This window comes from Dendrobium catenatum, unplaced genomic scaffold (genome assembly GCF_001605985.2).
Source record: "Dendrobium catenatum unplaced genomic scaffold, ASM160598v2 fragScaff_scaffold_716, whole genome shotgun sequence".
NCBI lineage: Eukaryota > Viridiplantae > Streptophyta > Magnoliopsida > Asparagales > Orchidaceae > Dendrobium > Dendrobium catenatum.
The window spans coordinates 19,750,158-19,777,663 of NW_021319178.1; the positions used below are offsets into that span (position 1 = coordinate 19,750,158).

Consider the following 27,506-nt stretch of genomic DNA (forward strand, 5'->3'; position numbering starts at 1 on the left):
ATAGCCCCACATCTTTTCTCTCGCTTCCTGCCAGCGAAGTCTCTGTGTCTGTGACTTGGCTCTCGCGGCGGCAAGTGTCGCTCTCTCGCTTCTTGTGGTTCGTAGCTTACTTCGATCGAAGCTATCGAGTCGACAGCAGCTGAGTGTTCAAGCTCAAGCTGTATTAGCCATTCGAGCTAGTAAACTGCGTGTTTCAAGCTCGACTCGTTGAGCTCTCGAAGCCAGCTTGACTTGGTTGCACCCCTACCCGTGACAGATATTTATGTCTTCTAAGCTCAAAAGGCCATGTTATCTACATTCTTAATTTTAATCTTATAGGTCCTCTTGACACCCGTAATGAGACGATAAACATAACTATTTTAATTTAGGCCCCTCCTCAATAAAACTTCTGGCTCCACCACTGCCTGCACAGTAACATAAGCAAGTAGCCAAATGAAACCCCAGAGCAAGTAAGGACATACTCAGATTCATTTCTTTGTCATATATTCTATTTTTTTTACATAGAAGTCCAAACCACAAATAATATTCTTATTTTCACTGTAAATTTAGGCTTCTTTGGAGACGCTTACGTACAAAAATTATAAATTTTATACAAAAATTTTATTTTAAGAAACAGTTAGAAAATCGTCCCAAACCAATCCTTAGAATAATCAAAATCTACTCAACACAAATTTTTATTTGAACTCATCAACCCTGATTTTGAATGCTGTAGGTTTCTTGAATTGCCCGAAAATTTTGTGGTTAATCAGATAAAATGTAAATAATATCATAAAACATATCATATGTAGTTACAAATTATGATATTACAACAACCTGTAATTAATTATAGTTTTTACACTAACTGCATTACAACAACTTAAAAATATGTTTTTTTTTGGAACCGGGAAATCTACCCGCTGCCACTTCAAAGGGAGTGCTTGGCAGCCTAACAAATTCATCGGCAAAACCTAGCGAGGCCACCCATCGGCATCTAGCCCGCACTTGCTTTGCCCCATTGAAGAGGCAAGGCTGTAGTAGAAGGGATTTGAAACCGGGACGGAGGGTTCCCAACCGTGTTCGCCTACCAACCACTCGAACCCTACCTAAAAACATGTAACTAATGATAGTTATTAAAGTTGAAACTCAACAACGTAAGAGCATCTTCAACCGAACGTCATTCGATCGTTTGCAGCTCCGGACAACATCCACCCACATGGCAAATGAAAACACATTTTTGCTTTTTATCTCGATTGTGAACCGTGCGATGTGAATATTGATGTCTCATTATTCAAAAATCTTTTCTGATAAATATTAGGGTATGCTTGAAAATAAATATAAAAATAGAGATGATAAAGAATATACACATAATATTATTTTCGATATTAGAAATAAAATTTGGTTGGAAATGAATTACTATTTGATATGACTTTTACTGTATTTTGAAGTAAAAATAGGTTCTTCGATTGGAGATGCCCTAACTACTATAAGAGAAAATAGTTACAAAAGCTGTTAAGCAATCTAGAAGAAATCCTCTTCTGCTAAAAGCTTGAAGATCTCAACCCTCACATGATGTCTTCATTAAATAACAGTACTTGACACGATATAGTTAAGTCCAAAGCAGTGCTAAGACATAGCTCATCTTGGTCTGTTAGTTGGTAGCCTAGGTCATGGGTTTGAGTTTTATGTATGCGACGTGTGTGTGAGTCTGCTTTAATTGGCCTAAATGTTTCAAAAAAAAAAATTATGCCAAGATTGGGTCGGGCTCGTATATTAATCAATAATATATATTTTTAAAAATTTTAAAGAAAAAAAAATCAAAATGATCTTTTAATTTTTTATGAAAATAAAAATGATTCCCAAATATATTAAAAATTTATATTAATCCATCAAATCTTTATGGGGGAATTCAAAATCTTTTAATATAATTGAAGATTATTTTAATTCTTCGTAAAAATTTTAAAATTCTAATCATACTTTAATTTAAAGTTTATTGAATTTTAAAATTTTAATAAATTTTATAAAAGATGAGCAGTAAATTGATTAAATTTTGTGATTATAAAGATGCAAATATTAGCGAATAGACTGATGATCCATTCACAGAAAGAAGTATTTAAAGTTGTTAACAATACCTTAAAATAAAATTAAAAAAAAAAAATCTCCCAACCGTCAGTTTTCCTGCGGATGGCTATTGCCAGTCTGCCGCCCCGCACCCATCCCAATCTCCTCACCCGCCACCACCACTCTCCGGCCAAATCCACTTTTCCTACCTCATTTCTGATTCTCCGAAACCCTAATCGTAGCTTTTCGTCCTCTTCTACTACTGTCGTTACCTTCGCCTCCTCTTCCTCATGGGAGCAAGAGGAGAAACGATGGCTCCGCGAAGAGCAACGGTGGCTTCGAGAAGAGCAGCGTTGGCTCCGAGAGGAGCTTCGATGGAGTTCCGAGCGCGAAGCTCTTCTTAGAGAGATAGCGGCTCTGCGGCTCCGGATCGATGCCCTCGAGGGCGAACGTTCCCCGCTCGCTGATGCCGTCGAGGCGGTGCTGGTTGCGGCGAAGGAGCGGCGTCTTATTGCTGGAGCTGAGAAGATTATAGTTGAGGAAGATGTGGTGAAGGAGATGGTTCACGAGGGGATAAGGGTGCCGGAGGAGGAGGGGGAGAAGGAGGTGCTAAAGGAGAACAAGGTTGTCAATGAGAAGAAGGAGAGGAAAACTCTGAGGATGGGATCAGAGGGAGAGGACGTACGAGAGATGCAGGTTTGCGTGATTTTTGCAATTTTCGGGATTTGTCTGTATCTCAAGGATTGCTTAAAAAATAGTTTGCTCAAAACTAAGTTAGGGTGTCTACAATGATGCAGGAGGCTTTGCAAAGGTTGGGATTTTATTCTGGTGAAGATGACATGGAGTACTCCAGCTTCTCCACTGGAACAGACCGTGCTGTTAAAACTTGGCAAGTGAGTGATCTCTGCTGGCTTTAAAATCAAATATTCTAGTGTCCTGTTCTTCCTAGAGAATTGGATCATGAAAACTTTGGTATTACAGGCTTCACTGGGAGCCACAGAAAATGGGATTATGACTTCAGAGCTTTTGGAAAGGTTATTTGTGGAGCTGTATTTGAATGATTCTAATACAAAAGGAGGTGCAGATGAGAGAGAGAACACGACACCAGTGGAAAGGAAGGTAAGTACCTAACTGATTAGGATTTCCTGTTTGCAATTATTTAATTGGATGCCACAGTTCAAATTACGGTAACTAAATACCTGCAAGTAATTCTTTCCCATTGCTGCACCGAGCGATTCGGTTATGTTATCATTTTCTGGCTTTTTGAATGTTGAACATACTGGGATTCCTATTCATGCGGCTCATATGGTGACGAACATGGCATGATTAGTGTCGGAGGATGTGTGGCACAGAAATTCATGAGAAAAAAGCTACCACACATACAAACCGACCACATTTCCTTCAACCTTGTTTCCTATAGACACCTCACTGGCTCACTCCAATACCTCACCATCACTCATCCAAATATTTCATTAGCCGTCAATCAACTAAGTCAACACATGCACGATCCTCTACAACATCATTTTCATCTACTCAAATGACTATTCCATTACATTAAAAGAACGCTCTACTTTGGTCTTCCGATCACCAAAGGTCTTCTCACACTTATATCCTCCTTTGACTCAAATTGGGCTATCATACCAACAATCGCTGCTCCACCATTGTGATGTGCTACCTGCACCAAGAGTACCCGGAACCTGCAAGAAAAACAATGAAACAGGAAAAGAAGCAACAAGGAAGGGAATTCCTCTGTAAAACTGTAGTATATTTCTTTTTACCTTCTCTTTCTGATTTTCACTATATATATGGGTATACTTGCCTCCCTTACTAAACCGATACCAGCAAATGAAAAGTAAAATAAAAACCCATTATACTAATATAGCTAAAAGACGAAAACGGTTAGTAGCTAATGGAAACTAGGAAAAAGGCGTAGTGATATCATAATTTGGCGATCTTGGGCTCGTTGGATTCGTCTTGTCTAGCCGCTCGATTCGACTATAAGCATGTTATGTTTGGAAACCATTTGTTAATCCAAGTTATGGTTTGAACCTTCCAAATATGCTTCGGGTCTTTGATTTGGAGTCATTTTGGTTCGGATTGAGTTGAATTTGGTGTCGTTAGGTTTGTGTTTTTTAGAGGTTCAATTCGACTGTAAGTTTATTGAAATCGGAGTTCATATAGTCTCCGAATTAATTTTTGAAGTTACCAACTTAATTTTGTATTGAGATTAAAAAAAAAATCAATTTTTTTAGGGGGGCACGTGCCCCCCCTTGCCCCCCCCCCTCCCTCCGCTCATGATCGTGGAACGTGCATCTGAAATGTGAGATGGCTGCATCCGATGGCTATAATAGTCCGGTTCACAAGGTTGCACTGCATCAGTTCCCTCTTGCTAACAAGAGTCGACATTACCACTGTTGAGTAAATCTGTTCCCTCTGAGGGTTGATAGGGGTGAATGTCGGACACATTAAAAGTGGATGGTGTGTGTATATTTGGAGGCAAATCAACTATATACACATTATCATTAATGCGCCTAGTTATAGGAACTGGTCCAATCTTGCGAGGACTGAGTTTCGAATATTGACCAGCGGGAAAACGCTCCTTGCGCAAACGAACCATAACGAGGTCCCCTGGTTTGAATACCTGTTTGCGCTATATGAAGGTCAGCTGCTTGCTTGTAATGGTTGTTGGATTCCAGGAGCTTTGCTTTAACCTCTTGAAGCACTGAGGCATGTTGTTCCGTGAAAGTTGTTGCAACAGTTGTGCGACATTTAGGTAAAACTGCAACATCTATGAGATGATTTGGTGGCTTTGTGTACACAATACTGAACGGGCAGCGCCCCGTTGAGCAGTTGGTCATGGAATTGTATGCGAATTCTGCCTGACCAAGAACTTCATCCCATTGTTTCGGTCGGTTCTACACTAGGCATCGTAACATATTAGCTAATGTACGGTTTTCCACTTCAGTCTGACCGTCGGTTTGGGAGTGATAAGCCGAGCTAAGTTTAAGCTCCGTATGTAAGCGACTCCACAAATCTCGCCAAAAATGGCTAATGAATTTCACATCTCAGTCAGAAGTAATGCTGCGAGGTACGCCATGTAAGCATACAATCTCTTTAAAAAATATTCGAGTCACATTGACTGCATCAAAAGTCTTTTTACATGCTATGAAATGTCCATTTTCGAAAATCTGTTAACAACCACCAAAATAGAATCTACTCCATGCTTTGTTTTAGGCAATCCCAGTACAAAATCCAAACTGATATCCTCCCAAATGGAGTCAAGTACAGGAAGAGGCATGTATAAACCAGTGTTTTGAGCCACTCCTTTATATTCTTGGCAGATAGAGCATCGCTCCACAAATTTTAAGACATCTCTGTGTAGCCAGGGCCAATAAAACTTGCTTTGTAGTTGTTGAAAAGTCTTTTCTCTACCCAAATGCGCTGCCAAACCGCCTCCGTGAGCTTCCCGAATAATTTGCTGGCACCAAGAGGAATCGGGAATACACAGCAAATTTCCTTTAAATAAGAACCCATGCCTTATAGAAAAATCTTTCAGTGGTGTTGAGTTGCTGCACTGTCTCCATATGTGGCCGAAATCCCCATCTTCATCATATAGATCCTTCAAGCAGTCTAAGCCTATGATCTCGGTCTGCAGCTGTGTAATCAGCGCCACTCTTCTACTAAGAGCATCAGCAACTCGATTGGCTTGGCCTGATTTATGCTTCAATACAAAAGTAAATTTTTGCAAAAATAATATCCACCTCGCATGGATGCGATTTATCGTCTTTTGACTGTTTAAGTATTGAAGCGATTTGTGATCGCTGCGTAGAACAAAATCTTGGTGAAGCAAATAATGTTCCCAATACTTAAGAGCTCTTACGACGGCGTACAATTCTTGTTCATAAACTGTCCATTTTTGCCTGCTCGGACTAAGCTTTTCACTGAAATACTCTATGGGTTTATCGAGTTGCAATAATACAGCTCCAATTCCTACGGCGGAGGCGTCCGTTTCTACTAGGAAGGGCTTCTTAAAATCAGGCAAGGCAAGCCCTAGAGCTAAATTTTGAATGTTTGTTTAATGCACTCAAAACTTCGCTGCTGTTCTGTGCCCCAAACAAAAGTCTTTAGCTTCAAACAATCTGTAATTGGTGCCGTGAGTATACTTAAACCCTGTATGAATCGTCTGTAGAAATTTTTGAGTCCGTGAAAACTACGCACATCAAACAATGACCTTGGCGTAGGCCATTCCATAATAGCCGCAATTTTACGCGGGTCTACTGCCACGCCGCGGGCAAATACAATGAAGCCAAGAAAGTACACTTGAGAGGTGCCGAACTCACATTTAGACAGATTAAGGAATAACCGATGAGCTCTCAAAACTTGAAAAATTTCAGCTAGGTGAAGCAAATGGGAATCCAATGAATTGCTAAAAACAAGTATATCATCAAAGTATACCACACATGACTTTCCGAGAAAAGGTTTTAGTACCTCATTCATTAGCCGCATGAATGTCGCCGGAGTATTACACAATCTGAAGGGCATAACCCGCCACTCATATAGCCCTTGGCGTGTTTTAAAGGCGGTCTTCCATTCGTCTCCCGGGTGAACTCGAATTTGGTGGTATCCGCTTTTGAGGTCCAATTTAGTAAAGATCTCTGCTCCGGCTAATTTGTCCAAGAGTTCATCAATGCGAGGGATCGGAAAATGGTACTTGACTGTGATTTTATTGATTGCACGACCGTCTATACACATCCTCCACTGGCCATCTTTCTTGGGCACCAACAAGGCCGGGACAGCACACGTGCTCAGACTTGGTTGAATGAGCTGTTTTTCCAGGAGTTCGTCAATGATTTCTTGCAATATTGCGTGTTCTTTGGGGCTCATCTTATAGTGGGGAAGATTTGAGAGTATTGCTCCAGCATTAAATTCTATTTGATGCTGAATATCACGCAAAGGCGGAAGTCCCTCCGGAATTTCAGCTCGTGCAAGGTCTTCAAACCGTTTCAACAAAGTTCGAACAGAGTCAGGCGTTACCGAAACTAGCGATTCTGGCTGTGTATCCGTCACTACTAAGGCTATGATTTCATTCTCTGTTTGTCCCGTGGCTAATAGAGCACGTCCCCCCACCAACTGAAGAGCTGAATTAGGCTCATTACTATTCGTTTTAGAATCGGGACTGAACGGTAGTAACCGAATTTTCTTACCCTTCCATTCAAATGAATATGTATTTAATATGCAATCATAGGTAGCCCCAATGTCGTACTGCCATGATCTGCCCAAAATAGCATGCCCGACGTCCATATCAATGACGTCACACAGAGCTTCGCACATGCACTGTTTCCCGATGGAAAATGTAATATGGCACATTTCTGTCACAGTTACTTCCATACCTTTTTTGATCCAGCCAATCTTGTAAGGTTGGGGGTTCTTTTGAGTCTTTAGTTGTAACGCATGAATGAGTGAATGAGAGACAATGTTCTCCGTACACCCATTGTCAATAAGAAGGTCGCAGACTTTACCCTCAATCATGCATCGGGTGCAGAAGATGGCATTCCTTTGTGACTTAACTGGTTGACGAGGGGCCAATAATAATCTTTCCAAGACACAAATGACCACATCTCCCTCATCCACCTCCAGCTCTTCAACTATAGCTTCACCATCATCATCAATTTGATTTTCAGAACTTTCTGCTTCCCCTTCTACCAACTGAATGCGGGGTCGAGAGGGACACTCATTAGATTTGTGGCCCGGCTGGAAGCATCGGAAACATTTGTAAGTGGCTGGCTTTGAGTAAGGATTACTTCCTGGTTTTGGCATGGCACCCTTGTTGTCTCCTGTTACTGTTTTGTTGGGATCGGTTCCCGAACTTACCACCTGCGGCTTACTCACAGGGGTAGCAATTCGTTGATCGCCGGAGGGCTCTACTGCTTGCCGGTGACTGGAATAGCTTGGAGAGTGTCGAGTCGTCTGCATTTCAGTCTTGATGGCGAAATTAACAGCCTGCGAAAGTGACCATACGGAATTTAATTCTAATTTGTCTTGCAAATTATCCTTCAATCCGCCAATATACCGCGCCACCAACTGGTTTTCTGATTCACTGAGGTTGTTTCTCGCACTTAAACGGTAAAATTCCTCGGTGTAATCAGTGACATTACGATTCCCTTGCGTACAATGCTAGTACTATATGTACAACATATGCCCCCTCAGCAGTTGTTTCATGCGAAACCAACTGCGGACTGGCCCCTTTCCTTCCCTCTGTCGGGACTGCAGAAGATGTTGCCACAATGCACTCGCACCCCCTTTTAATCTACACGCAACATACTTAACTTGTTTTTCAACCGAAATCTCCATATATTCGAAGGACTCAACAGCCCTCTCCCAATCAAGGAAATCTTCTATATGCAGTCTGCCGTTGAAGAAGGGGATGTTGAGTTTGATACGGAACTCACCATGAGGCCTCTGATAGTGATCCCGTGTCTGCCTATGCACATTTTGCAATGCGACATTATCATTATCGAAGTCGGAAGAGTCAAATCGCTGCTGCGGATCAATGTCTTCTTCTCATCCGACTGATTCAGCCAGATTCTCTTGTCTTCTCCGTCCCAATCCGCGCACAGGATACATCGGTTCCGGTGCAGTGCGCCTAGCCACTGGATTCTCCGGACCCCGTCCCCGATTAAGTTGCAATTCTTGCCGGACTTCTACTGTAAACCTGTTGAAACTGGCGTTAAGCTCCTCCAGCTGCCGAGCCAATTTGGTTTGTTCCCTCCACAGGGCCTCTACGCTATGGTCGTCGCCAAGCGTATTGCGAGGATTTCCATCTGCCATTGCCTCGCAAGGAAGAACCGCTCTGATACCAACTTGATGTGCTACCTGCACCAAGAGTACCCAGAACCTGCAAGAAAAACAATGAAACAGAAAAAGAAGCAACAAGGAAGGGAATTCCTCTGTAAAACTGTAGTATATTTTTTTTCTACCTTCTCTTTCTGATTTTCACTATATATATGGGTATACTTGCCTCCCTTACTAAACCGATACCAGAAAATGAAAAGTAAAATAAAAACCCATGATACTAATATAGCTAAAAGACGAAAATGGTTAGTAGCTAATGGAAACTAGGAAAAAGGCGTAGTCGTGGAATGTGCATCTGAAATGTGAGATGGCTGCATCCGATGGCTGCAATAGTCCGGTTCTCAAGGTTGCACTGCATCACATTGAATATTGTTCCTACCTAGGCTTCGCACTCATCTCCTTGAGTGTTAAAAAATAACCAATAGTTGTTTAGTCATATATACAAGCAAAATATAAAGGCCTTGTCGCCGCAACAACAGACTTCATGATTTTTACATTCTAACACCCCAACCAACTGATCTATATTGTGGCAATAAATCCGTTCATGCCTTGGCCCACAACCCTGTCTTTCATGTTCGCACAAACCACATAAAGATCGACTATCACTATATAAGAGAACACATTAAATCACATGAGATACAAGTAGTTCATATCAACTCTCAAGATCAATTGGCCAACATCTTCACCAAAGCTCTTCCAACACACATATATCAACTCTAAGAAGCAAGCTGGTGGTTTAACCTCACCCCAAAGCTTGAAAGGAGGTAATAAAGACAGTTTTCACTTTAAGGTAATGGAGTAGCCATGTGCTATTAAATTTTCCAAAACCGTTGATTAAAACCACCTATCTAATCCCCACCTTGCACATGAAAAGCCGACCTACTGTTCTCTGGTAAAATATCTTGTTGTCTCTGTATAGTCTCCATGTATAATCGTCCAAAATTTATAGTGACTTTTTGAATTAGAAATTGCTATATTAAATAGGCATGGGATACTAGGATTAGTTATGCTGATTATTGTATTATCTTGGAGTTCTCTTGTGTGTTTTGGGCTCTAGATTCGTTGTCTAGGGATTGGGAGAGAACAATCCTCCTCTCGAATAGAGGATCAATTGTATCTTGCTTTGATTCTTCTTTCCATTCTTTTGATTATTGCAATAGAACTACTACTATTTGGTGTGATTTTTCCTCAGATTTTGGGAGTTTGTTCGCTGCTTTTGTCTCTATTGATAGAAATACTTGAGATCTACAAGTATCTCCTATCAAATTGGTATCAGAGCTGGTCTAGGACCCTTGTGGGCTGTTTTTTTTTTTTTGAATTTCAGCAGGGGATCCTTGCTCGGTGGAAGAAATTCTTATTGATTTTTGGATCAAAATCCAGAAGTTTTGATGGCGGCCAAAAAGGTAGATGCGTTGGAAGAACATTATGAATGAGAGATGAGTCAAATAAAAGCCATGGTGGAGGGTCAAATTTCATCCGTAGAAGACAAGGTTTCATCCGTGGAAGACAAATTTTTCGATATTCATTTGATGGTGAAGAAGTTATTGGAAAATCAAATCCAAATGGTGACATCATAGGCAAAGGGGCCAATGGGAAGAACTACGAATTCTGATTTTTGTAGGAGGGAAAACGATGTAGAAATAATTGATGAGAAAGGGGAAAGGTGCGTAGAGACGCGTGGAAATAGGGAACAAGGAGTAAGGGGTGCTGGTTGGGAGAGAAAAGAGGGAAATTATGGTAGAAGGGGGTGCTGATTTTGGAGAAAGGAGGGAAGAAAGTGAAGAGGGGTTTGAAGATGAACTAGTAAGGAAAGATCGAGAGACATGGGGAGAGCAAAACACTTGGGAGAGGGGAAATTATGAAGGAATACGGGGAAATGGGAGAGAGCCAACGGTGAGGAAGTTGAAGATGCCAGTTTTTGAAGGGAATGACGCTTATGGATGGATCTACAAGGTGGAGAGGTATTTCGCCGTCAATGGATTGGCGGATGAGGAGAAACTGACAGCAGCAGGCCTATGTTTTGAGGGGAAGACGTTGTCACGGTTCCAATGGAGGGACCAAAGGAGACTTATATGGAGTTGGAGAGCATTCAAGGACTGTTTGTTAGAACATTTCCAAACCGATAGGGGAGGGGACTAATATAAGCAATTTTTTGCATTAGTGCAGGACGGATCAGTTGCAGACTATCGGGAGCGGTTCGAGCAACTAGCCAGTCAGGTGGAGCGATTATCAAAGACTGCATTAGAGGGAAACTTCATGAAGGGGCTCAAGGCAGAGATCAAAGTGGTGGTGAAAGTTATGATGCCTCATGACTTTGGAAAGGCCATGAAGTTGGCACAGGAAGTGAAAAATTAGAAGAATCTATAGAAGAGAACCATGTGCAGCAGCTCAGGAGGCACTTACAGGATGACGAACACCCACTTAGCACCCAAGGGTTCTGCAATAGGAGGATTTCGTGAGACCACCAGGGAGAAGACAGTAGGAGGGAGCGGGGGAAATTTTAAGAGGCTGACAAAGAAGGAGATGCAGGAGAAAGAGGGCAAAAGGGTTGTGTTTCAGGTGTGATGAGAAGTATACTCTAGGGCATACGTATAGGGATCGAACTCTTCAGGTTCTCACCATCCGTGATGACGAGAAAATTGAGGAGGGAGGCGAGAGAGAGAGGAGAAAATGCATCTGGATCTGGAGTATGTTTTCCTAAACTCGGTGGTAGGATTCACCATGAATCATATCATGAAGGTGAAAGGGGAGATATGGGACAGAGAGGTGGTGGTTTTGACCGGCAGTGGGGCTACCCACAATTTCATTTCCACTTAGGTCGTCGACCAACTGTGAGTGAAATTGGTGGACACCGATTGTTATGGGGTGATGATAGGTACAGGGAAGGTGGAGAAAGGTCAGGGGATCTGTAGAGAAGTCGTGTTGATCATCCAGGGGATTCAAGTGAGAGAGGAATTTCTTCCACTGGAGTTAGGAAGTACATATGTCATCTTGGGGATGAAGTGGTTGCAGACCTTGGGGGACACCAAGATCAATTGGGGAGCACTCACGATGGAGCTGAGGGTGGATGAAAGAAAGGTGGTGATCAGGGGAGATGCAGGACTATCCAAAATCATGGTGTCACTCAAAACCATGGTGAGGAATATCCAGGAGGTAGGGGAAGGCTATTTGGTGGAGCTGCACTAATTGGAGGGAGTTAGATTGGTAGGAGGGAGGAGACATACTCCTCTCCATATAGCCGTTGATCCAACAATTCCAGGAGGTATTTCAGCCTTCTAAGGATTTCCACGACCTAGGGAGCAGGAGCAGGCTATCACCTTGAGGGAAGGTGTGTCGCCCATCAGTGTGAGGCCCTATAAATACCCTCAATTTCAGAAGGATGAGATTGAAAATTTGATTAGAGAGATGCTGGAGGCAGGAATTATCAGACCCAGTGTCAGTCTTTTTTTCTAATCCAATATTACTGATGAAGAAAAATGATGGCAGCTGGAGGTTTTGTGTGGACTATAAGGAGATCAATAAGAAAACTGTGTCAGGCAAGTTTTCTATACCAGTGATTGATGAACTATTGGATGAATTAAGTGGGGCAATGATGTTCACGAAGATAGATCTGAAATCATGATATCATCATATCATAATGAAGAAAGAAGATGTGCCAAAAACTACTTTCAGGACTTATGAGGGGCAATATGAGTTTCTAGTGATGCTTTTTGGCCTCACTAATGCTCCAGCCACATTTCAATCGCTTATGAACAAAGTGTTCATTATGAGGACATTTGCCAGAGATTCAAACATTTGTATCGTTGGAGGAATTGTAGATCGATGACTGCGATTCAGAGTCTGTATTTTTGATGTATTTTCTATTCTATGTATTATGTTGCATTTGAGTTTTCCCATTTTCCCCCTATGGAAAATTAAGTTTATGTTATAGCCCAAGGGCACTTTAGTCTTTTCGGTTTTTCTTTCATTTGGGCCTATTTATAGAAGGCCTCTTGCATTGTATTGGAATGATGAATTATGAATAAAATTTCAGTTTTCTTTGCTTGATCTCTAAGTGAGTTCTTGAGAGGAGAAACCCTAGGTGGGTGAAAGCAATACCCGTCAACCTTTGGAGGATTCTAAGGTTCGCGGTTCTACTATCTCTTTGTGAGTTCTTGGTTCTTTTATTTTAGTCTTCATTTTCCTCTTCCCTCTTTCCCTATACCGCCGACAATCCCCTCCCTATCTTCCCTCAACCACCGGCTTTCCCCTCCCCTTGCTCCAAACTCCGACCAAGCCAAATTCCCCAACCCCCACCGCCGGCCACCCCTTGCTCTTTTTCCTTAATGTTGATTTCAATCCCCATTAAGACTTTCCTAATTCAATCCACTTAATTATGGGAAGAGATTTCATCCTTTTGAAATTCAAATTTTGAATTTCAAAACCTTCCTAAATTGACTATGCCAAATTAGGAAAGTTTTTCAAATTTTGAATCTAATTTAATATTAAATTAGATTGGATTTCTTCACCTTTTTCCTAAAGTGAGTTAATGCATTAAGGAGCATTAATTTCCCTCCCGAAACCCCTCTTCCTCTATACATGCCGCCGGCTCCCCTATTAATCCCCTTTCCTTTTTTTTCTTTCTTCTCTCCTCACATTAACACTACCTAATTTTGGATTTGGAATTCAAATTCAAATTTCCCTTCCACTAATTAATTCCAAAATATGAAATTAATTTCAGATTTCCCCACCCAACCTAATCCTTGCTAAGCCCCAATCTGCTGTTTTGATTGAAAAGTATATTTAAATATATAATTAATTTTGAAAATATTTAATTATTTTTGGGAATATTAAATTCAAACTTTAATTTTGAAATCTAACACAACATTAGGAACAATATATCATCTCATATGGAGAAGATATTGTTCACTAATTGGTTCATATTCCAAAACTTTAAAACTATCCAAATTATCGTAGTCAAAATTCAAAATCATTTGACTATGCTAACTTGGATAGGAAATCATTAATTTCATAATCAAAGTTACGATAATAATTGATATATCTCTCCGAAGAAAGAAAATATCAATCATTTTCGATCATTTGAGAATGACGATAATGATTGTTGTATTTTTCCCAAAAATAATTAGTTAGGGATTTTTTTGAAAATTTCAATTTTAGAAAATTGGATCTGGGTTTCCAAATCTCCTACGAGCGCAAGCCCTCGTAGTTAATTACATCGTAGGAAAATTAGAAGTTTTCCTACGAAAACTCTCGATTAAAATAGCGATATAACTTTTATTTAAGATTTCAAAGCTAGATATCAAAGGAGATAAAGGGTTAGAAATTCAAATGGGATTGGTTCAAGATTGAACACTTATTTTTGAAATCAAGGGAAGAGAAGTAGGGGATGTTTTGAGATTCTGAATTACTTCAGAAACATTCCAATCTATCCTAAGTGTTGGGTTTATATTTGATTGAAAGAAATTTTTTAGTTTGAATGGTCAATTTTATTAGAAAGTGGGATTCAAATCCCAGAAGTTGAGGTCTTATGGCCCGAGCCAGCCTCAGAACCTAAGTCTAAATTGGGCACTCGAAATTAGTACCCCGAACCTAGCTAGTGCAATGCGGATCTGGTCTTACCCCGGCCTGGATTGGGGAGCCAGCTAAACCACCTAAACGATTTCAAAATATGAGTCCGGTCTTTTTGTAGAGTGGTAGGGACGTTATTTAAGAAAAGTTTTGAGAACAGGGCCGACATCTAGAGCAGATCCTAATTGGCCCCTTTGACTTATGTTGGGTTTTTGATGTCTAAATAAATGCAATTAAATATTAGACTCTTTTAAATTTGTTACTAATGCGATGCATGCTAATTGACTCAATTGAATGCAAAATCAATATGTAGCAGTTTAAAAATCTTTGGCTTAGAAAATAGGTTTTATCCTAGAGATTGCATAACATCCCCTTGACAGATCGGCACCCTCATAGGCCAGGTGGTCTGCCAGAACCCGCAGGCGGGGAGATGCCTAACAAGGAAGAGAAGGTATAATATGTATGCATGAAAAACCCTCGGCGAGTCCGAGCTTACTTCTTAGGACCGTTTAGAGTTGCTATCTTATCTTAAAATTTTTATTTAATTGAAGTAGAAGAATTTTTTTTTGACAGACCCCTAAGAGCCTAAATTCGAATTCCAGGTCAAACCAAATACGGCATGCAAATAAAAAGACTAGAAAAGCAGGAGTTCTAATGCGCAATCAAATTAAACAAATCAATTAAATTTATCAAATTGAATGTCCATATGGCAAGTGCCACTTATTATTACATCTCAAAAATTACAAGAAATTAAAGTGGCCGGGCACCACTGACTACAACCCGGATTTCTAATCCTAAATTAAATGAATTTGAAATTTGGGATTCTTCTCGTTGTCCATTTCTTCGTCTTCTCACGAACATCTTGATTCGTCGGTTCCGGATACCCAAATGAAAAGAAACTCCCCTTTAATTGGGGTGTTATCTTTCCTCTTTGGATATTTGAAAGAGATCCTAATTTGACTTCCAAATGGAAGAAGACTCTCCCCTTTAGGGATGTCTTCACCTCTTTGGAATTCAAATTGGATCGAATATCCCAAATTCAAATCATTTTAAACAATTACAACCTTTATACAATCAAATTTACATCTCAATTAAAAAAAAAAATCTAGACTCGATCCTGCAGGGTTATCCTAATAATCAACAGTTATATACTCAATCCCAAGCAGTTATAATATAGAAAATTGAAATGCATTTTTTTTAGCCACACTTGGCCATGCTCTTTTTATTTAAAGGGGGTCTTAAGCGCGGCAGGTACCTGTGCAAAGAGTTATATATTTTATTTTTTTTATTAACCGCCCCCTTTAATTTCAGCTCCTTGTATGAGCATGGCCACCTGCATAAGATTGCACAAATATATAGACTTCGTTCCTAGCCTATGGGTAGGTCTAACGCACAATCAAACACAGAGTGCAGAAAGCAAGTAAATAAACACAACAATTCTACACTAGCAAACAGCATGCAGTGAAAGCTACGAAAATCCGGCACACAGCAGAAAAAGTAAAACACCGGCCTATCCTAAAACTAGAGTCGGTGATCCTAGCACAACATCTAAAGTGTGTGAGGTAGGTCGTGTGGTTTTGATATGTCCTAAATAGGATTATTAATTAAAGTTGTTTCAAGTTTGATTGGTTGAAAGGCTTAAGGGATTTTTAATTAGAATTTAAATATTAATATTTTAAATCTTTTAAAATCAATTATTTAATTATTTGTTGGGAACCACCTTTGTTTCACACCGAGGCCGTGAAGTTTATTTCACCTTCCTTGGGGCTGAGTTAACAGCCTCGTAGGCCTGGGTTACCCAGTGGTACCCGGTATAATTAAGTAGCTTAAGTTGATTAAGATTCAAAAGTTAATGAATTTTATCCAAAATTGGTTGATTACTGATTTTAGAAGTTAATTAATGAATTCTGGAGTTTTAAAATGAATTTCAAGTTTTTATAAGTTTTTATGAATATTTTAATCACTTAATTAAAGGGTCAAAAGTTGAATTTTTGATTAAGGGTGTTTTCTGGAATGTTAGCATTTCTATTAAAATACTAGACCTTCTACGATCAGTTAAAGTAAGTACGTTAAAAATCGATTTTTCTGCATTTTATTACAAAGGTTTGAAGTTTGAACATAGTTTTGACTACAAGTTTGACCGATTTGTTGACTTTTTGAATTTATTATTTTTTCTGGAATTTAAATTTTTATAAATATAGGACCTATTATGAGTTGAATGCAAGTGAGTTTGTCAATTTGGATTTTCCTTGAATTAGTTATGAATTTTGAAGTTTGATGTATTTTATTAATATGAAAAATCCTTAATTAAAGGGCTTTTTGATTTTGTCCAAATGAGTCCAACTCTTGAAATCAACTCCAAAGGTCAGGAATGACCTAAGGAGAGATTCCAAGTGTTGGAAATTTTTGAATTTTTAATAATTATTAATTAATTATATTAATTAAATATTAAAATTGTTCTTAAAATTAAATTAAATTTACAATTTGCTGTAAATAATTTTTTTTTTTTTCATGGTTTGGATTAAATGTCAGTTAGTGAGGGGTTATACATATTTTTTGGGTTTAAATTGGATTATTATATTTTCGGAGTTTTAATGTTAATTAGAGTTTTTAAGCTAATTAGGTAATTAAAGGGCTTAATGACTTTTAAATCAGTGAAATTCTTCCTAGGCTGTCATGTCACTAAGTTCAAGTTTTGAAAAGTTTCAATCAAGAGAAGTGAATCCTAATTATAATGATTTTCTAAGTTTTCTAATCAAAGTCTTAATTTATTGCCTTAATGACACTAAGTTGAATGGTTTGATTCAAGTTTCACTAACCCTTGGACTAACATGCATAAGCACATAGAGAACATCAAATCCTAAACTAGGAGACTAGACTAAGTGCATGTGTGTGCACAACTAAGCATGCAAATATTGATGGTAAAATTAAGATAATAAAGTTTTGATTAGTGAACTGATTAAAACTAATTCACTTCACTAATCATTCCCCAATGACTATCTATTCACAATTCAATCCATGCTTAAAATTTCAAAGGGAATCTCTCAAAGGTTACAAGGATTTAAAAATATATATATTATAAATATAATTTTAAAATAGTTTTAAAATATAAGGTATATACTATATATACTTAAGCCTATATTAATATATAATGTTTTAAATTTTAAATAATTCAAAGGTTATTAATAGTATGGATTTTGAATGGTTGAGAGATCACTAATTTTCAAATTATCTAGAAAAAAGAATTTTTTAATTTTCCAAAATGTCCAATATATATTTAATAAAAATTTAATTACACAATATTAAGTACACATAATTCACATTGATCTCAAAAATTTACTCAAATAGTCCTAAACTTTTCTCCTGGAAGTTCAGAATAGATTAAAATATTTTTTATTAGAGTTTTGACAAATATTTGGATTTAATTTTTAATTAAATACAATTAATAATCTAATCGTTTATATTTTAATTACTGTAAAATAATAAGAATTATTTTAAAGCATATTTTATTTTTAAATTACATAGGCTCTGAAACTGAGCATTGTTGATATGATTATATGATTTTTTGATCTGTATTTTTATTAATAGATTTTCCTAAAAGTTAATGCAATTAGATGGTTTTTAATCCTTAATTAAAATCTAATTAACAGTGGGCGGGCTCGTATTCGTCCAGCGGAGAGCAGAGAACAGCGGGAATTCATTTGCAAATGATGCATGGCGGCGCCGCTGGGGTCCGCATCACTTAAATCAGGTCGGAAACACCGTTCACCGTTGGATCCGCGATTCTAGAAACGAACGGTCCAGATCAATCCCGCTATCTGATCTCACTGGGAGAGATGGACGCGTGGGATTTCGTCACGCACTTCTGGATCCGAGGGCCCAGATGCCGTCGGACTAGGAATTTCAGCATCGATCGATAGAGGCGTCGGACCGAACGTAGATGACGAAACTTCATCCGTTTGATACACGATGATCAACGTCCAGAGAGTTTCACAGACCTGAGCCAACTGAGACCTAAACGACCCTAAAGCTCTTTTTATGGCGTGTCGTCTCGATCCAGACAATGAAATAATTGAAATTATTAATATAGATTTAAGTAAAAGAACAGAATTAATGGTAGGACTAAATATCTTAGTGTAATATTCTTGAATAAACTGCTATTTACTTAAGTGCCCTAGACTAGGGGTTGATTTTTCACCTGATTTTTGGAACGGTCGAACCGATTTATGGACTTTTGCATTAATGTAGACTGTGCACGCTTCATTTTGCTAGAAAGACACCTTGATTGAAAGCTCGGATCGAGTGCTATGTCTCCTCAGACGGACTTTGGATAGGTTGCCTTGGGAAGCTTGCCGGAAAGGGACTTGACCGGCGGGATTTGAAGTGGGATTTTGAGGAGTTCTACTGAGGGAGCTTAAAATGAGTCAGATATCTCGAGTAGAGAAGCTTGAAGGAGAGACGAGAGGGTCCAAGGAGATGACGCTACAATTTGAGTCGTTTTACCCTATTGAACTTCCACGTCTGATAAAATGGGCCGCTGGGATTTATGGTACACCTCCTAGATGTATGCCAAGTGGCAGGGAAGTGGGTTGAAAGGCTGAGAAAAGGACAGCCCAGGACACTTTAGGTGGAAAGTGGATTTTGGCCTTTTGCACATGGGGCTGATTGGGGCTTAATCCAAAGCTTAAGCTGGGTTTTAAACAGCATTAGAGAAGATTTTGGAGGGCTTATTTAAGCTACTGGAGATGAGTGGATTAACTCAAGATAAAAGATTTGGTATTTAGGGTTTGTTGACCATGTGTTGACTTGGTCATGGTCCATCGTTGACCTGCTGAGGTGGCAGCCAAGTGGCTCAAGAGTGGTAAATGATTTTAAAAAAAGGCCAAGTCATGGGATTGAGACTTGAGTTTGGTATGGAGAGTTTGAAATAGATTTGATCATGTTCCTCATGACTTTAATAAATGTCAAATGGGATTGATTTGGCTTGCTGGCTTCGATATATTTGAAACTCTAAAATAGAGTGGGAATCAAGGGCTTGATATGTCTTTGAATGAGTTGATCCACCAACGAAAGTCATTGATTTAGCTCGAATGGATAATTTGACTATATTTTGGGTTTTGACTAAGTCAAAACTCCGATGGATTTGACCCAATTGGTTGAACAATTTGAAACATATTTGAAGATGTTGTTGAGAGTTTGATTGGTTTGGTATGAGTTGGATGGGTTGATTTGATTGAATGTATTGAATTGGTTCATAATGGTTCGAATTTGACCAACGCATTGGCTTAGTTTGACTTTGGTCAACTATTGGTTTGGGTCAGGGTCAATTTTGGGCTCAACAAGTTTGAAATATAATTTTGAGTTTGTTGAATGTGTTTTGAAGGTTCAGGAACTCAATTAGGCTAAAACATACATTTGGGCTTATGGGCTATTGGGTCATTAGATTGACTTGGTCAACCAGGTTGCCAAGGGTCTGGGATAGGTTCCAACGGGTTTGGTTGATATTTGAAACTTGCTGGAAGTGGTTGCATTCAATTCGGAGTTATTTGTTTGAATCCCTATTTGAAGCCTATCGGGGTATTTTAGTCATTTTGGGTCATGCACTTGGGGGCTGAAATGAGTCCAGAAAAATTAGTTATTGTTCAACATATAGGGTTATGGTCTGAAGTGACTAGAAGTTTGGTGAAGGCTCTAAGGTAGAGATCTTCAAGGTGAAGTCTAGTGGCAGGGGCTGTAAATATTTGAAGGTTTTACAGCCTTTGGATTTCAATTAAGTTTCTGGGGTTAGAGACCTCAGAATGGGCTCAAATTTTGAGGGTTACTTCCAGAGACATTACCCGTCAGTGTGCAACTGACAGACTCTGAATCGGAGGTCATTTGACCAGGTTTCAAAATGTTTGAAATTTCAATGAAAAAGGCCTTTAGGACAAAACCTTTGGACCTTGGATTTGGCTTGATTGACCTAAGATCTAGGTAGATCCTAAGGTCTGAATAGATCTCAAAGTTAGGAATCTAGAAGGATCCTAGAGCCCAAGAAATTCCTAGAACTTGGAGTCTAGAAGAAGTTTAGGATCTAGAGTAGCTCCTAAGGTTTAAGCTCTAGAAGAATCCTAGCATTGATCCTAAGGTCAGGATTCTAGGAGGATTATAGAATTCAAATTAATTTGGAAATTAAATTGATTTAGGATCAAGAGTAGTCCAAGTGACCTCATACAAAAATGAGGTCAACATCTGCCCCTCTCTTACCCGACCCCTCTCCCTCTTCCTCTCACAGCCGGACCCCATCACCTCCCTCCAAACCGCCGCTCCCACTCCTTCCCATCACTCAATCTTCATTGCTCCCCACTCAAGGCAAGCATGAATGGCCGATTCAGAGATTGATCCCGGATTCATAGAAGATTCCACGGACGGACCAACTTCCTACAATCCACTTCCTTCAATTTCAATCCGAACTTCGACAACTCGGTGGAAGAATACGTGGGCCGCATTTTATATCAAGTGACCCTTTCAATTGAAAAGCACAACCTTCCGGGTCGCTGGTACATTGTCAATCATCCACCTACACCTCTTACTTTGGCTACCTTTCCAACGACTACTACCCGAGGCTTCTACCTTCTCTTGGTGGCATCAATAAGTATGTTGATCTTGCTTCTCCGTTGAACCCTACCAACTTGAGAGAGTGACTGTTGGAGCTCAAGGTGAACGCATCACTTTGTTAATCCGTGGATTGTGTTGAACTTGTCATTTCATTACTTTATATTTGTTGTTATTTTAAAGGATTACCTAACTTTAGTTTTTGATCGATTGTCTGCGTAGCTTCTTCATAAGAACTTCTTTGAACCTATTTACGCGAAGTATTAAGATTTAATTTATCATTGCTCAACAATTTATTTATTAATACTCGCAATCAATTCCTGGTTTCACATCACTTCAGGCCCTATCTCAGGCGATTTGTCTTGGTGTTTTTTTGATGTCATCCTAGTTTATAGCAGGACAGAGGAGGAACATTGGGAGAACGTGAGAAGGGTGCTAGAGGTGTTGCAGAAACATCAGAAGTGCTATTTTGCTCAATTCAGTGTGGAGTATGTGGGCCATATTGTGTTCAAAGAAGGGGTGGTAGGAGATCAATCAAAAATTGAGGCTATGTTGAGATGACCATTACCTAAGAATCTAAGGGAGTTGAGAGGATTCTTAGGACTGACAGGATGCTATAGGAGATTTGTGAAAGAGTACAGTACCATAGCATGGCCACTAACAGAGCAGTTGAAGAATGATGGGTTCCTATGGGGGAGGAGGCCACAAGAAATTTTGAGAGTTTGAAGAAGGCTATGACTACTGTATCAATCTTAGCTTTGCCAGACTTCACTCAGGTCTTCATAGTGGAGACAGATGCTTCAGTATGAGCTTGGGGCAATGCTCATGCAGAATCGTCGACCCATTATCTATTTCAACCAGGTATTGAATGCTTGAGCAAGTCTGAAATCAGTATATGAGTGGGAGTTGATGGAAATCGTCTTAGTCATCCAAAAGTGGCGGCCCTACTTGCTAGGTAGACATTTCATTGTCAGAACAGACCAGCGGAGCCTGAAGTATTTGTTGGAGAAGAGGTTAGTGACAGAGGAGCATTAGAGGTGGTTGTTCAAATTGTTGAGTATGATTTTGAAATTCAATACAAGTCAGGAGTAGAGAATAAGGCGACAGATGCCTTGTCCAGGTGTATGGGGGAGTTGCAGGCTATGCAAGTATCAATTCCTTTGATGTTAGATTGGGAGGACATCAAGGAGGAGAGTGCCAGGGATGAGGAATTGGGAAAGACCGGGGCCGATTTATTGAGGGAAGAGAGTAGCCATCCGGGATACTCATTGGAGGGGGACAGACGGTTGTATAAAGGGAGGTTTGTGTGCCCCGAACATCAGTTCACATTCCACACTTTTTTCAGTAGTTGCATGGGAACGCTGTTGGGGATCATTTAGGGGTGCAAAAGACATACAGGAGGTTAGCTTCAGAGCTGTACTGGAAGGGGATGCATAAGGATGTTGAGGAGATGGTAGCCAAATGCGAGGTATGCCAGAGAAACAAGTATTTGGCCATGTCTCCAGGAGGATCACTGTAGTCGATGGCTTTACCATGTCGGGTATGGGAGGAGATCTCCATGGATTTCATAGAAGGGCTTTCCCGATCAGAATGGCTCATAGTGATCTTAGCTATGTTGCACCAATACGGATACGGCGACACAGATACGACACGATACGGACACGGGACACGTCAATTCTTAAAAAAATAGGATACGGGTACGACGCGGACACGGCATTATAGTTTATAAATCATACATAAAAATTAAGAAAGCAATCAAAGCATAATATTTGAAATTACAAAAAAAAAATGACAACAACATCATTTGTAGCCTTTAGTTTATCATATTAAAATATAAGTATTAAATGTCTAGTACAACAACAAAAGCATAAACATAAATTGTCTAGCACATGAAGTTTCAACTATTCAATAGAAGGAATGATATGATTAGCTTCTTCAGTGGTTTTTCTTTGAACTTCTATATCATCTTCAAATACATATCCATAGCTTCTAATTCAGGCTTATCAAGTGAAAGATTATTAATTTCTAATATTCTCATATCATTAAGAGACTCAAATCCATCTCAGAAATGAGAGAACCTTGCTCGCAGTCGTGGAAGTAAATACAACACATCTTTTTTTTTTCAACGGACACGTATATCAGATACGCGTGCCCTTTTGAAATTAAATAGTATTTTAATTGGATACGGCTTTGCGTATCCGACACGTATCGGTGGCGTATCGGAGGCGTATCCGTGTATCGGTGTATCGGATACAGCACGCCTTCATAAATAGGAGTATCGGTGCAACATAGGATCTTAGTGGTGGTAGATCACTTGAGCAAGTATGCCCATTTCATTCCCCTACGCCATCTATATACCGCAATGACAATGGTATCAGTGTTCATCAGAGAGGTGGTCAGGCTACATTGGAATACTAGAGACTATAGTATCTAACAGAGATAAGGTGTTTCTCAGCCACTTTTAGAGGGAGTTATTCAGACTATAAGGGACAGTGTTGAAGAGGAGCACCGCCTATCACCCACGGACAGATGTCCAAACAGAAGTGGTCAACAGGAGCTTGGAGACCCACCTCAGATGTTTTGTGTCGGAGAAACCCAAGTTATGGGCCAAGTGGCTAGCATGGGCGGAGTATTGTACAACACCTCTTATCATTCGGCTTCTCAAATGGCACCCTTCAAGGTGTTGTATGGAAGGGATCCACCTCACCTAGTGTACTTTGGGCATAACAACGCTAATTTTTTCAGTGGAGTATTTGGAGGAGAGGGATAGAGTGTTGGAAGAGTTGAAAAGGCATCTATTGAGAGCTTAACAAATTATAAAAAAACAAGAATATGGGCATACGAAGGACATTCATTTTGAAGTAGGGGAGAAGGTGTTCTTAAAGCTCTGACCATATAGGCAAAAAACTGTCGCCAACAGGAGAAATGAGAAGCTTGCCCCAAGGTACTTTGGACCTTATGAGGTACATGAAAAGATTGGAGCAATGGCATTTGGATTCAGGTGGAACCGGCCCTTGCTGGGTCAGTTCGGTACTATTGGAGGTGGAATAATATCGTCTCCTATATTGTTACCGCCCAAACAATGGGGTCCACAAATTGAATTGATCTAAAAATAGCAAGGGGGGTGCAGGGGGGTGGCTAATGCATGGGAGGGAGTTTTTGAATTAGAAATTAATTTATTAAATAGGCATGAGATGTTAGGGTTAGGGTTATGTTGATTATTGTATTCTCTTGGAGTTCTATGGTGTGTTTTGGGCTCTAGATTCTGTTACGCCTAGACCGGTCCCAGCTGGACCGGTCCGGTTCTACACCCGACGGCCCAAAGTCGGGCGGAACCAGGCGGAACGCGCGCAGGAGCGGGATCCGCTGAGCCCAGACAGCGGCTAAAACGCATGGGGGGAGGGAAAATTTTTGAATGAGAGGATGTTTTAGGAAGTCTATTATTGTCCGTTATAATTAATTTGTATAATTAGGAGTTTTGGGGGGATTGGCTCCTCATCTTGAATTTGGAATTTTCGTTTGAGATCTAGGTTTCGTTTTGGGCTCTTGGCATCGCCGGAGATTGTGGAGAGTACGTTCTTCCTCTCGGATCGAAGAACAATTGTATCTTGATTATCTTGCTTTGCACCTAGTGGAATACAAGTCTTTACTTGTGTTTTCTCACAATTTCTCCCTGTTTCTTGCTCGTTTCTCGCTGTGGACAGCAGTTTTACTATTGGTTTTTACTGATTTGGGATAGGATTACTTGTGACAAAAGTATTTCCTATCAGATTCATCGTCTAGGGATTGAGAGAGAACATCTTCATCTTGAATTGAGGATCAATTGTATCTTGCTTTGATTCTTCTTTCTGTTCGTTTGATTCTTGCAATATAACTACTATTTGGTGTGATATTCCCTCAGATTTTGGGAGTTTGTTCGCTGATTTTGTCTCTATTGATAGAAATATTTGAGATCTACAAGTATTTCCTATCACACCGTTAACTTATTTTTTTGAACATATTAAAATTAGATTTAAGATTAAATGTCAAAAATTAAAATAAAGTACTACTTATAATATTTGGTTGTAAAATATACATGGGGTGGATCTATCAATATGCTTGGATATTGAACCTCTTCTGCCATCAGGTTAAGGTTTTTATGCGACAATTTTCATGATTCCAAAATCCAAATATCACGAATGAGAGATCCACATTTGGATGTATATTGAATAGATGTGGTGACTTCACCAATTTAAACTTATGTTAACAGCTTATACAATCAAAGCGACATCTAAGATCGATATCCACACTGTTTATAGATCCACCAAAAACTGAATTTAAAGTCATTGATAATAAAATCTCATAATTTTGACGCATAAGTTTTGCATGCCATTATGCCAATCGTAAAAATATTCACCCTCTTACCTAATTATGCGTAATACTTAATACTTTGTTTTTATGTATCTTCGTTGCTATTCCAAAGTTGATTTCTGGAAGTAGATAAGCTTGAACAAGCATTTCCTTCTCAGTCAACTGACGTGGTAGTAGTCATTTTCTCTTCAAAATCCTATTTTAATACACTTCTATTTCTCTTATCCTGATGTTAATTTGGCAAAAACTAGCGGTGACAGTCAAACCATGCAGATTTTACATCATTAACAAGTCCATTCGAGCAATAACACTTTCCCTATCCCTACACCAGGCAATTTAGCACCGTTATCATTTTCTAACTTTTGGAATATTACTAGTGCTGTTACTAGGAATATAAATCTATTTTCTTTTCATATCAATTCCTCCCAGTTTCTTCTAAGCCATTGGGCCATTTATTGCCCTTCTCCTAAAACTTAGAAGATTGTTTGGAACATAAAATTGTGACAAACTTTCTCATATTAGTTTGAAAAGTTTTTATATACCAACATGAATGTAGATGAGGAGGAATTATTCTGTGCGGACGCCGAACGCCACCCAGAGCCCAATAAAAATGCACCACGTCACCCCCTACTCGGTACCGCGGCTCGGTACTGTTCGGTACCGAGCTCGGTATTGTTCGGTACTGGATGACGTGGATGCATCTGATTCGCCTCTAGATGGTATTCTGTGTCCGGTGTCTGCACAGAATAATCCCTCACACTTCACTAATCCCCATGTAAGTTTTTGGGTCTTGTGTGTTAATATTTTTGGGGCAATATTTTTACTTTTTTATCCTTGCTTTTGCGATATAATTATTTCCGACTGTCAGAACATACAAAACTATGATTTCCTGTAAGTGTGAATACAATCATTTCATTGTTTGCCCGATATTCTACTGCATTAACAACCTGATAGCAATTGTATCAAAGCTTCAGTCCTCCAATTTCCAATCCCATCATACTGTTTAAATTTTTTTTCTGCTTATCCGCCTGCCCTTCTAATTTTGCTTTACATTAATACCAAATCCTCTTTAATAAGTTTTATCAATGGATCAAACTTTTACTAGCCAGAACTTTATTTGGTTCAGCTTATTGAGTTTGCAAACATCAACCCATATTAGTTAGCCTTCGTTTATGTGATTTATATCTGGTTTTCTCATAGGACGGCACCAATGGAGCACCTATTGCTTCAGTAAGGAAGTTTGCAGAGATACAGGAAACATTGATCAAAGATGCTGGTGATACAGAAATAGGGATATCCCAACACCGTGTGTTTCTACTTGGAGAGAATCGGTGGGAAGAACCATCTAGGCTTCAGGGAAGAAATAAACCTTCTGAAGCCAGTAAGGCTTCATCTTCCACTCGGTGCCTCACTTGTCGTGGAGAAGGCCGATTAATGTGCTCAGGTTTATGATGAACTTTGCAACTCAAATTCAGTATATATCTTCTTTAACATTTAACTTCAAAACTTGCCATTAGCTTTATCTTTCAAAGCTAAAATTCTGCACCTTTAATCTTCATGCAGAGTGTGATGGGACTGGAGAACCAAATATTGAGCCACAGGTATATATGAACTGTTCCTTGTCAACTACGTTCTATATTATTTTATTTTGGGGAAATTACAAGTATAACATCCTAAATTTGTATATTTACAAAACTAATGCTCAATTACTTTAATTTCCAATAACACAACCCAAATTTCAAAGAGGGAGATTTACATACATACCACTTTTTACGCATCTAACGCCCAAAACATTAATATTATATGTCTACCACCCATAAAATAAATATGGGTGCATGGAATGAAATATTAAAATTTATAGAATGATATGAGTGATATAGTTGATATTAAAGTTGTATATGAATGATAGGAACAATTATTACGTCCTCTAACCGAATGGTTTTATAGGTTCGGCCACCATTAAATTTACGCCACGTAGCAGCCCGACGACCCGACCCAAACCCGCGGTTTTTTGGATATTTGACATTTATTTTTCGCTTAAATGGGCGGGAAAACTATAAAAGACGCGGGTATATAAACTTCTGGCCGATTATCTTCACTGTACA

The 27,506-nt window shown here is 39.4% G+C and overlaps 1 protein-coding gene across 2 annotated transcripts in view; it reads left to right on the forward strand.

Moving 5' to 3' along the window:
• The first annotated feature begins 2,131 nt into the window (after nt 1-2,131).
• Nucleotides 2,132-27,506, forward strand: part of LOC110107661 (protein disulfide isomerase pTAC5, chloroplastic) — a 32,318-nt gene continuing 6,943 nt past the window's right edge. Inside the window, exons 1-5 of one of the 2 annotated variants that reach the window (XM_020837976.2) lie at nt 2,132-2,733; nt 2,835-2,930; nt 3,019-3,156; nt 26,602-26,845; nt 26,965-27,002. In XM_020837976.2, coding sequence (XP_020693635.2) covers nt 2,161-2,733; nt 2,835-2,930; nt 3,019-3,156; nt 26,602-26,845; nt 26,965-27,002 — 1,089 coding nt within the window. In that variant the 5' untranslated portion in view covers nt 2,132-2,160. The remainder of the gene's footprint in view (nt 2,734-2,834; nt 2,931-3,018; nt 3,157-26,601; nt 26,846-26,964; nt 27,003-27,506) is intronic. The other variant, XM_028696173.1, reaches the window with a different exon arrangement.